Below are 12855 nucleotides of genomic sequence, written 5' to 3' on the forward strand. Positions count from 1 at the left end.
TTTATATCTTTTCCATGAATCACACAGCTTGTCATCAGGGTTACATGTCAAGACAGATCTGACGAGTGGCCAAATACTTCAGACTGGTACAAATACAGGCAGAATGAAACATTTGAGGCAATTGATGCTGACATTGTCAGCGGCGACTGCATGGTAAGATAGATAAGATGTTAAAGTTAAGATGAGTCACTGTCAGAAAATATGTGGAGAGCTACACACATAAGCACACACACCTGCATTTTCAGGTACAGATAGAAGCAGATAGATGGCATGGACCGGACTGGACTGGACTGGACTGGACTAGTTGTTATGGTGACACAAGGGAAAACATTTCCCATCTGATGTTATCAGCCTGCTGCTCTGCCGTCCACCCATTTCCTCTCTAAACAAAACAAAAGACCCGGCTGCCTCAAATGCCGTCTTCTCTAAAATTATCGCATAGCAGCATTTTGTTCATATTTTGCAAAAGCAATAGATTTTGTGAAAGACAATGCAGATAATAGGTAGAATGTTAATTTGCTGTAAATTTTAGCTGTTGAAAGCAACAAAACAAATCTTTGGTGGCATCAGAAAGGAAGTAAAATGTTGGTTCCACCCTCTTCTCTCTCATTTGATACAATGGCTTCCCTGTAACCCATCTTCCCATTTAGCTTGAAGCTGTGGTGTAGTAACTGGTGTCAGTAAAGCCACCACATGGAATTAAAAAGTAGACATTGACCTCAACTAATCTGCCTGTCACATTTCTCTTTCCCCTTCTCCTTTTCTTGTATCGTCTCTCATTTTCTCACATCAAACATATATGGCCAAATCAAATCAAATCACTATTGTATCCTAATTTTAAAGAAATCAAGGCTTTTGACACACATAATGCATTAACAGGGTCACAAAGAGACTGATGTTGGTGTTGAACAAATCCAAATTAGCTGGGTTTTTTCAGTGTTCATTTGTTACATATAGTGGCTTTAAGTTTCATAATTAAGAAGCTTAAGCTTGTCTGAATACTTATGAGTTATATAGTGACAAAGTTATCAGAAAACTAAACAGACTGTCTCTTCTGTGTAAGGAAACCATACTTAAATGACTGCATTCATCATCATTTCCATGGACACGGTGAATAACAGACGCTGTGGAAATTTAATTATTTAAACATTTTCAACTAATTTTTGGCTCTTAAAAGAGACTAAAAATATAGGTGGAACAATATTATTAGTATTACTTAGTCAGTATATTAAGAGGAGATAATGTAAGTTTAAGTAGCAGTGGTTACTTTACTTTGAGCAGAGATGTTTGACAGTGGAACACCGTCCAACTTTCTCTGTAGCAGTGTGGACTAAACAGGGTAAATCCAAGTTTTCCAAGGGCTGGCTTGACAATCACCAATGTAAAGCCTGGTTGGCTAAAAATTCCAAAAGGGAAAAGAAAGCAAGATGCAAACCTTGTTTAAAATCAGTAGCTATCTCCAACACACATTCTTCTTGCAATTATGTGGCAGCATAGTTACCTGCATTGTTAGAATGTAGCATACATGTTATCGGTTAGATTTAAATCCATTTATTTATGTAATAAACATTTAGCTGTAAGTACTCAGATGTTAAACATGACCTGAAGAATCTCCTGAGAACTCTGGATGTTTCAGTCTGGAAAAGTGGGATTTTGAATTGGAAAATGTGTAGGAGACCTGGTACTGCGTTGGCTGACTTAAGAGTTTTTTGACAAACTTGTTAATCAAGCCAAACCTGTAAAGAAGAGAAACAACTTAATGATGTGAGATTTAAGGCAGTGTGTTGTAAAATAATAAATCCTCCAAAGTACATCACTTATAGTCATGCTGCCTTCTTATGCATTTTGCTAACCGAAACTTTGAACCATACTTACAACTTATTCACGTGCATTATACTGACCTATAACCAGATAGTGATCCCTCTGTGTTGGAGGCTGCAGATGTGCTCATTTAGGTCACATTGTGGCAACAGACTACCAAGAGGCACAGAGTAGAATTTCACTGCTGGGAGGCAGGCTGGCACATTTTCAGCATCACCCTGTGACCTCCAGCACCTCATTCAAGTCCTATTTTAATTTGTTGCTTTCGCCTTTGCTCAAAAGATCCTTTGTTTTCTTCTCTACACGCGATGGTTACTCGTGGGGATGAGGAAAATCAGTCATCCCCCCCATCCAATTTCACACATGATGAAGCCTACGTTCTGTAGCACAGTCCATTCTGTTTAGAGGAGAACGTCTTTCTTGTATCAGTGTGGCCTGTGGAAAAGTTGTTTACTTGTTGGAATCATTTATGCTCTCAAGATTAGAAAGGGAAATATAGGAGCTTCGGTGCACACATACTTACGCATACCTTTCAGATCTTTTGCCTGCTTTTCTTGCAATCATTCTGCAAACAAAAATTTGATGATTCATATTTTGCCTTGAATAAGAATGAATGTGATTTTAGCTATGTTTTATGTGTAATTTTGGGTTTTAGTCCTTTTGAATGGCATTTCTAAAAATTAAAACTCAAAAATGTGTCTTAAACAGTCATGTGTGTGTGTGTTGTTTTGAATTAAGTGAGTGTGTGACCAGGTGGTTCGGTAAGCTTGTCTAATCAGCTGTTCTGTCTCTTGCAGTTGGACCAGCTGGTGGTGGATGCTGCCAAAGAGAAGAGGGACATGGAGCAGAAACACTCCACCATCCAGCAAAAGGTACACTCACACAAAGCACATGCAAACTAAATCGCCCTTCACACTTTTAGAACTTGGCACACAGATCACAGTACAACATATTTAGGTGTGCAATTGTGAATGAGGATCATCACAACTTTATCCTGCTGTCTTCTGCCCAGAAACCTGAAAAACACGGAGACGTAAATACACACTCACTTGCTCAGTGTGTGTGGTAACTTTATTGCTGTTAGATCCTCTTGTCTTTGGTCGCAAAGCCTTTCCTGTAGTTCTCAGGCCTGATCCCATTAAAAGTAAACTTACAGTACTCTGGTGGGATCTTGCAGGACTTACTGTCTACCCCATGGCCAGGTGCTCTTACCCTAGATGTACAACCATGATTCCAAAAAAGTTGGATTACTGTGTGAAACATAAATAAAACAGAATGTTTTTTTTTACATATATTCAATTGAAAACATTATAAAGACAATATATTTAATGTTTTACTTCATCAACTTCATTGATTTCTATAAACTTATGCTTATTCTGAATTTGATCCCAGCAACACGTATGCATAAGACTGGCGTAGGTCTGAGATGCTCAATAAGCAACAGATGATGGTATAATGATTCAGTATGAAAGGGGTATTTATGAAAGGTCAATCATCGACAAGCAAGGATGGGGTGAAGTTCACCAATGAATGGATTGCATTTATATAACACCACTTTTGTCTTCTGACCAGTCAAAGCGCTTTACACTGCATGTCACCATTCACACATTCATACACTAATGGCATGTGCCAACCTGCTCATCAGGAGTTATCTGTGTAAACCCATTCACACACAAACATGCACACAATTTGACGTTAAATATCTTGTCCAATGTATTGTAGAGTGTTGAAGCTGGCAGTCAAACCGCTGACCTTCTGATTAGTGCGCCAACACTCTACCTCCTACCTACAGCTGCCTCTTTCACTTTATGAAACACATTAATATATAAGGATATTACTAAATGGACTTGGGAACGCCATTTTTGGAAACCACAGTTTTGTTTATTTGTTTTCTTTATTTAAATTTTACATAGCGTCCCAATGTTTTTAATGTTTCCCAATGAATCCAGGTTGTACAAAGAAGTGGATACGTTGTTGGAGGCAGGGCTTCAAAACCCAGTGTACTTCCTGGGGGCATAGCTTTTCAAATCAGAATTTCCCACACTGACATCACTTTGTTCGGTTAATTAAAATCTGAATTATTCATTGATTCATTATTCGTAACTGCTTATCTTTTAAGGGCTGTGGGAGACTGGAGTTTATCCCACCTGACATTGGGCGAGAGGTGGGATACACCCAGGACAAATTGCCAGTTTGTCACTGGGCTGACAAACATCCACTCACACTTCCATTCACACCTATGTACGGTTACAAATCAGTTATATACAACTGAAAGCAATAACTGTGTATATACTAAAGCTATTGATACCAGCCATTTGCTCTTCTTTTTTCATTTGAGTGAATGGAGGTAGTACTCCACCCTCAGGTGTAAGGTGATCCCTAAGGATGATCTCAGCCACACACCCATGCATTATTGACGGAAACCCATTTCCAAACAAACAAGGTTGGGTTTCATTACGTTCCTGTTCTATGGTTGGCAGCCATACCGACCTTAATATTCCTAGTGAGTCACACTACATTATACTTACACTACACTGTCATTGATTGCCTTCCTGATTTTTTTTTTTTTTTTACAAGAAATAAAATGTAAAGAGGCAACAGCAGAAATAACTTTTTTCGCCTTTAAATTTTTAATCTCACCAACATTTTCTGCTTGTCAAAAACAATTTTTTCCCTGATCTCTTTGGAACTCTGTGAACCCTCAGCAGAATAAAAACATAAGCAGGAAGTGTGGTATTATGTTACAATATGTGGTGGTGATTAATTGCCCTTAGCTTTAATTGTACATCACACAGCCTCATTAACTCCAGACAACATCTGTCAGTGCTTTACCCAGCTGTTGCCTGCTGGGCTTCGGTTAATTTGTCTGTCTGTCAGTGACATTCATTCATTCGTCTTAAACTGCGCTCAAGTACTTCTTTTTCTGAGATGTCTTTCTTTTTTATCCTTGCTGTTGTTCTTTCCATCTGTCGTTTTGTGTTTTGATTTTTTATGTGTCTGCCTTCTCCTTCTGTGTTTTTCTTTTGTCTGTTGTCCTCTCCTTGTCTTTCCTCTTGCTCGGTCAGTGATGGTACGCATGCCAGCTTCCGCCTGTCCTTGAGCACCTATCCTCCACCTCCCCTCCCTCAATTTATCTAGATGCTATTTTTATATCGACTCGCTCCCACTGCTCTCTCTCGTCTGGCTGTCTGGCTGTTAAACACAGACGCTCCTAACCAACTGTCTCCTTTTTTCTTCTACTACTCCTCTTCCCCCCCCATCTTTTCTTCTTCTACTCACTTCAGGCTGCTCTGCAGGTAAGCTCAATTACTCTTTCTTTTTTCCCCTCACTGTCATTTCTAACTAATGTCTGCATGGTTAAATAGACTCTAACTGCTTGGACTCCAACTCTGTAGCTCACGTCATTCATAGTGAGACGAGTGAGCTCGTTCATCACAAGGTTAAACTGGCAACATGCATGATGTGACGCCAGTTAATTGATTACAGTTGCCACACGTGTGTCCTTGTGCCCTTTGCAGTTGATGTATGTGTATGTCACCCTCAATTCATTAATTAGTTAAGACTGTTTTGATACTATTGTGCCTCATTGCTCATGACTTCCTACACTGGTGCTTGTTTTGTGTTCGGTTGTCTTCAGTTTAAGTGTGTTTGATATTGGCTTACTTGAGGCAAGAAGGTTGCTCTGAATCACATTTCTTCTCAATTATGTCTCTAAGATTTCCAGCTGAGTGACGTGAAGTGTGCTAATAGTACTCAGTATGGGCATGACAGTCTACAAGTGCAGTGAAAAGGAAACATTGTGTTGGCATATTTACCTTGTAATAGACAAAAGCAAGTTTTGCTGTTATGATGATTTGGTGACACTTTACAGTGGCTTCACTCTGGTTCACTAGCAATGCTGCATAACTTGATGAAATATCCCTTATATTTATATTTCCCCAGTGTTGCAGGTTGAAGTGCACCAGTTATATTTAATGTAACATTAGAATCACACTATTCCCCCATCTGACTTAAAGTGAGTGACCAGCTTGGGGATTAGCATCTTGTTCAAAGGCACTTAAACAGGTTGGAGTTCTGTATAAAAAGTTCTAGTCTCTGTAGTAGGAATTCTATCTGTGGCCTTACAAGACAGGTTCTTTAACCCAGCAAGCTACTTTACCACCTTGCAACAGAATGTAAAATGCTGATTTAATGAGGCATAATTGATTGAGGGCTACAACTAATGATTATTTTCTTGGTTGAATATTTTTTTATTAATTTTCTCAGTTGCTTGACTTGTTGTTTGGTCCAGAAAATGGAAGTTGAAAAACCCAAGGTGACTTCAAATGCGTTGTTTTGTCTGCAATCTAAATATATTCACTTTGCTTTCAAAGAGGACTAAAGAAACCAGAAAATGTTGACATTTGCAAAGCCAAAATCCGCACATTTTGACATTTGTTCTTAAAAAAAATACTCAAAATGATTGATAAAATAGTTGCATTTATGTAGCACTTTTTTGGTCTATCAACTACTCAAAGAACTTTTGCAACTACACTTATTCACCCATCCCCTCACACAGTCACGCACACTTTCACACACCAGTGGAATAGCCACTGGGGGCAATTTGTGGTTCACTATCTTTCCCATCAAGCCAGGGATTGAACCACCAATCTTCCAATTAGTGGATGACCCACTCTACCTCCTGAGCCACAACCGCTCCAATTTAATAGGTGATAACTACCTGATTAATCAACTGATGGTTGGACTTGTAATCAGTATAAACTGATCTAATGATCTGTATCAGCTTTAGGGATTATTGTCATTTGCACTAACATTTTAAAAATTGACTTCTACACGTCTCTACACCTCCTTCCTTTGTAGTAGTGTTGACGATGTAGGTTGTTTACTCGTATTGCTGTCCTCATCACTTACTACTCAACAAATGTATGAGAGCTAGGTACACTGGCAGTGGTGTGAATCTCCTTTAAACTATTTGGTGAATTCAGTTTTTAGCTATTTGACACTAAAAGCTTTACTTATTTTCCCCATTAGGATAGGATTTTCAATGTATTTGAATTCCTGTGCATTCTGTCTACTTAGTTGTGCTTGCACATAAACATTTGTCATTATCATTGTAATAATGAAACCTTTCATCCTCATGGGAGTTGAAGGGGGTCCTGAGGTTATGTTTAGTATGCCTCGTTTCTGCCCGTGTGCATTACTCAGCAGTAGCACTATGACCACATGACATGACAGATAGTGTCACCCTGGTGCTGCAGGAGAGAGACAGGCTGCTGACTTCAATATTTTCCTGTCTCATCTCATAAAGAAACACAATATATGATTGTTTTCTATGCGAATAATCCAGAGTCTCAGTTTTACATACTAAATGCACACACTTTAAAGACTCAAACACTTAAGTAAGTCAGCATGGTTAAAGGGTGATTTTATTCACACACTCATGAGTGAGGGGGGAAAAGCTGAGTATGTGTCTGTTAAGCTGAAGTCAGTATAAATGTTTGATGCCCGAGCTCCTCTGCACGGTCCACTTGATTATTCTAACCCAACAGTCACATGAGCACACACATAGACACACACCAGCATGCCCTTCGCTTGGCGTATGAGGCCTCGGGAGGAGGAGGAGCAGCACAGTGACGAAAGTTTTGATAGACTTACACAGCCACGGAGAGGAGGAGGTGAGAGTTTGTTGAGGAGACAGGCCGGGCTCCTTGGAGGCACAGCAGCATTAAGATGCTACACAGCAAGACTTTGAGATAGCGAAGATTCATCAGCCTCACGGGGGAGCACATACGCTCCGTATAATCTGTGAAAAATGAAGATTTTCAGCCGTTTTCACTATGTTTGGTATCTGGTGAGTGCACGTAAAGGATCAAGATTGAGTTGGAGCATGTGTGTCTGTGCCCACGACAGTGCCTCTGTGCCCATGGCTATTTTTAGTAATTGTCTGTTTATGTTTGTGCTTCTTTAGCTTGAGTGTTTTCTCTTGTCTGTATGCTGTTTTTTATTTTGATAAATACATGATATCTGTATTAGTGTGAGAAAATATATATTTCTTTTGTCTGTGTGCCGTTCTCTTGCTGTGTGTGACATTTTAGGAGGTGACTGAGCTCCACACTTTACCAGACTACCGCAACTTTTGCGCTTGGAGGTCGTCCTGTGTACGTAGAGTCACTGCATCGATATCCGTCTGACTTCCGTTTTGTAACCCTACCTGCCCCCCGTCTCTCATCTCCTGCACACACTAAGAGACTGCATTGCAGTGTTTGTGTAGATGTTTGCACCTCTGTCTGTTCCTCATTTGAGAGTGTTACACATGCATTTGTGTTGATGTGTCCTGATTATGCAGCATGTCTATTTTGATGCCTCGGTGTTGCCAGTGTCTGCTACGGTGAACTACTATGGCTGCTGGTGTGAAGTTCGTGAGTGGTTTGTTGCTTTGCAGTCGATTGTTGGATAATAACTGAAGATATTTCTGCTGCCAGGTGAAAACCTTGCATCTCTTACATGTTTCAGGAATTAAGAGCCTTACCTAAAGTTTGACCACTGTTATTAAATGTAGGTAACATGTTTGAAAATGGTTTCCCATCCCCAAGTAGTCAGAGATATTTCTCAACCTATAGTTTAAACAAAAGAACCAGACAGGTTTTCACATGACAGCAACAGTATTGCACTATGAGTCTCATTCTTAAGTCTCAGTCTTAATTAGGGATTGTTTATGGCTGTATTTGTGCTTGTGTGTGTACATGTGTGAGTGAATGCACACATGGTTTAAGGAGCTCAGTGTTGGTGTCACCAACTACTGTCTAAGCAGAATTATGGGTGGTTTCTTTATCCAGTCAGGCATCGTACCACTGCTGCGGTTCTGAGTTTTTTGTATACTTTTTATGTACATTATTAGCTCAAAAATGTATTCATCAGAATACTTGTGAGAATTGCATGGCTCTGTTCCCAAGGTTAATTTTGTTCCACCTCCAGGAAAAGGTGATTTGTTGAATGCCTGTGGTACTTTCCATTATCTTTCTGTTCAGAAGCTTAATACAGACATACTTTGTTCCACTTGTGCACCCAAAATAACCTTAGTTGTCCGGTGTACTGTATGTCATACTGGAAAATTGTGTTGGCCACTCTGACTGTGTGTGTTAATGCATCCATCTGATACACCATGTTATAATAGGTCAGAGGGATTTAACTGAAGCTTTTGCTCAGGTTACATTTACACATCCAAGCTATGAGGGCAACATTCATCCACAAACAACGTGCAGTTATACACTAGAAGTAAATATAGACTGAGTGAAGGGACAATGCTTCTACATCAAACATACATACAGTATGTAAACCTGTAGACTGTAGTGTCATGGTAGGAGGATCTCTTTATTATGGGAGTCTCCAACATGTAGATTTCAGATTAATGTTGGATCAGATCTGTACTCCAGTGCACATATCAGACTGGAAGTTAATAAAGCATGCATGTAAATATTTGTACAAAAGTTTTGGTTTTGGAGATTGCTTTTTTTTTAAATTTTTTTTTTTAAGATTTTATTCAGGCTTTTTTTGTACTGAACTAGCAGCAACATCATTGCCAGGAACTGTGACTTCCACAAAATACCAGATACCATGCATTATATATTATGGATAGGGGATCTTTAAACAGCACTACATAATTTGTATCCAAGTCTCTGTGACTGGTAGAACATATGACAGAAAGAAGCAGTGAGGATGACGGGCAAAGAGAAACCAACCACGTTCTGTGTTTCAAAGCATACATTAACCATTGAGTGACTCATCATTCCAATAATTTCTCCAACATGTGTGGTCTTTTAATATTAGATATATTTTCATTTTAGGAGTAATGAAAAATGTACAATCAAACCAAATTCACGCCAATACATAGAACAAGAAATAGAAAAAACAGTCCCACACATGTTCTCCCATTGTTGACTGGTTATTTAATCAATTAATTCTTCCTCCCATCTCTCCTTGATATAGTTTGTGGTAGTTCCTCAGCCCTTTGCAATTCCCTGGTAAAGTTTATTCAGAAGTTGATTTAGAACTAACAGTATTGGAGAGTGTCAGATTTCCAATTGCATAATCTTTGTCTGAGAGAAAAATCTGATCTGTAGGAATGGTTTAAAATAAAATACCTAAAATATCACATTGTGAAGAGAAACATCTTGAACAAAGACAGAAAAATATTGGAAGGTTGCAACACTCTGTTTTTAAATAGTTTCCTCTACTGCAAACAGAATGTGTTTAATCTTTGTATATCTGATTTGTCCACTCGTGTGCATGTTTTGCACGGGTGATTTCCAGGAAGTAAACAGGAAATAGTAGTTATTGTCACCACATGCTGAATGACTGAGGTCATTTCCACTCAGTCAGCACGCAGAATTATCAATGTTGACATAGTTTACTCTGCTTGGGTTTCTGTTAATTCTGTAGTCTGTGTGTTTTGGTCACATGCAAGCAGTTTGTGCTTTTTAATTTGAATCTGTCAGAGCATTGCAGCCACAAAGCATGCCTCAAGGTAACTATGGTAACTTCTGCATCATTAATGAACATTTTTAAGTTTGTCACAAACTAATATATAACACCTGACAAGATGGTGGTCAACATTTATGTTTGTAAACGAGCTGTTCACTAGACTTTTTAACATAACGGTGTCAGTCAACCAGGTTAAGGTTTCACTACATACAGTGAATGTCTCTCAATATTTGAACTCACTTCAGTTTGTTGACATCATATGATTGCTTTTTATCAGAGCACCATGTCTAATTGGTTACATAATAGAGGACAAGGTGAATCAGACAGGTCTGTGTCAGAAAACTGACTCCAGATGTTTCTAGAAGGACGACAGAGAAGATAATTCCACAGCTCATTACAGTAACGCACATCAAGCTGTAACTGTTTGTGGAGATGGTGACACTCGTTGTAAACTGACTCCACAAGGACACACACACACACATCCATGCATCATGGTGTTCAATGTCAGTTGAAGCTGGGAAAGGTGGGAGGGTGTTAGGAAAGTGTGGCAGCAGCTCAGGTAGTTAAAGCTAGACTGGCCACAGGGACAGTCCCATGACAACATGTCAGATTGAATTACAGCGGCAGCAGAGTTGGTGAGAGAAAGGATGCATGACAGCTCACTTTGCAACTTTACTCTTTGGAGTACAATGAATTACTTACTAATACTATGCACCACATGTAGCCTTAATTTGTTGCCTAAATTTAAAGGTTGTTTATTAGAGACTGCAGCAGGAATGAGAAGATTGTTGAAGCTGAGTGTGTGATCCTACTTTATTTATTTTATCTTTTGTTTCTTGCAGACACAATTAAAAAACTGATGAAAATATGTTGCATGAACTTGTAGCTGACTCTGTATTATCTGCACAAACTAGGTAATTCCTGATGTGTGTTGTATATGTTAAGTTCTTATTTTTACTTATCAAATCAAAGACAAAGGTGAGATGTGGGTGAAGCAAAATGGACAAAAGCAGCGTTTCCACCACAGGAACTTTTCTCAGGAACTAGGAACCTTTGGAGGAACTCCAAAGGTCCCTACAGGGGTAGTACTTTCCTCAAGTGTGGGAACGTGCAGGTGTGGCTCACAGTGCTGCACATTTGTCATCGGTTGGGTACTTCCAGTATTTTATTTCAACCACCATTTTTAAAAATCTGTAAATCAGTTTGTTTTTTGTTCATTGTTCTCAATTGGTCTAATCTTCACAGATCTTTAGATCGTGGTAGAAATGCTGACAACAACCAGCTGAACAAAGGCTTTGGTTCTGTGGAAAGTAGTTGCTGGGTCTAAAGGTTGTGGGCACTTTGGGTGGAATCATGGCTTAAGTAAACAATTTGAAGCCTTGAGAGGCTCAGACTATTATTTGAATTTATTGTAATAGGTTATTACTCTGCAAGCAGAAGCTGTTGCTATTGTTTCTGTCTCGTCTGGGTCATGGTTTGAAACGTTCAGGCCAGTGTGAGCAACGTCTGTGCAGTGCTGTGTTGTTCAAGGTCACTCAGCTCAAGTGAGACTCATCATAGTTCTCATTTGTGACTGGAAAAAAATACTGAGTCACTCTGTACTAGAAGACACTAAAATGACTAATATCAAACAAAAACAGAAGTTCATCAGCATTGTAAACACTGATTACTTGGAATATTTAATTTCTCTTTTCTCTTATGTTCTGACACTTTTCCTTTTCTCGCCTCTTTAATTCAGGACTTCTCGAATGACGACACCAAACTGGAGTACAATGTGGATGCAGACAACGGCATCGCCATGGAGGGTTATCTCTTTAAGAGGGCCAGCAATGCTTTTAAGACGTGGAATAGGTACGACAGACACAGTTCAATTAGCATCCTTATGAATACATTGAAAATTACATTTTATGATAAGCTCTGGTGGGCTGATTATGGATTTAGGAGGGCAAGCACTGTCATCAAAATGTAGAATAGAGATATTAAAGGTGCTTGACATTTTAATACCTCAGCAAGTACTTGAAAAATTTTGTTTTGATAAGGAATTTTTTATCACTGTCACAGGAATAAAATTGGGTTGGATGTAGAAGGAAGTAGGTACAGCATATTATTTAACTGTCTGAATGAATCATGCCACCTCTTTAAAGTTATCACATATAACTCAGGTTGTATTTATACCTCTGGGCCCAACAAACCTTTTGAAAACATGTACAGATGAGGCTTTGGTTGGGATTGCTGTTGCTCATAATTTTATTCCAAAGTGAATATCAACAAAAGTGCAAATAATGCAGTTTTTGGAAGGTAAGTCTTTAGAAATAAGCGTTTATGCACAGAATTCTGCAGATTGTTTTTTTTTCTTTAAAATGGAGAATAAATACACTCAGTTCTAACATGAGCTGACTTACTGAACTTCTGAATAAATGTATCTACTCATCAGCTCTCTTTCTTGAGGCATTGCCATCGCGCTCATTCACACTAAAACTGTGTCAAAGTGTGTTCCTTTAGGAGCGTCACTGGCACCTGCATGTGACTTTGTTTTTCTTGTGATCTCCTTTC

The 12855-nt window shown here is 39.0% G+C and overlaps 1 protein-coding gene across 3 annotated transcripts in view; it reads left to right on the forward strand.

Moving 5' to 3' along the window:
* LOC146324055 (arf-GAP with coiled-coil, ANK repeat and PH domain-containing protein 2-like) overlaps positions 1-12855 on the forward strand; it is a 66989-nt gene that overhangs the window by 36943 nt on the left and 17191 nt on the right. For 2 of the 3 annotated variants that reach the window (XM_084723285.1, XM_084723286.1), the window contains exons 9-10: positions 2619-2693; positions 12041-12153. In XM_084723285.1, coding sequence (XP_084579411.1) covers positions 2619-2693; positions 12041-12153 — 188 coding nt within the window. Of the gene's footprint in view, positions 1-2618; positions 2694-5105; positions 5118-7916; positions 7980-12040; positions 12154-12855 lie in introns of all 3 variants that reach the window. The other variant, XM_084723287.1, reaches the window with a different exon arrangement.

The sequence above is a fragment of the Lutjanus erythropterus genome, chromosome 7, assembly GCF_056507025.1.
Source record: "Lutjanus erythropterus isolate fLutEry1 chromosome 7, fLutEry1.hap2, whole genome shotgun sequence".
In the NCBI taxonomy this organism is placed as follows: Eukaryota; Metazoa; Chordata; class Actinopteri; order Lutjaniformes; family Lutjanidae; genus Lutjanus; species Lutjanus erythropterus.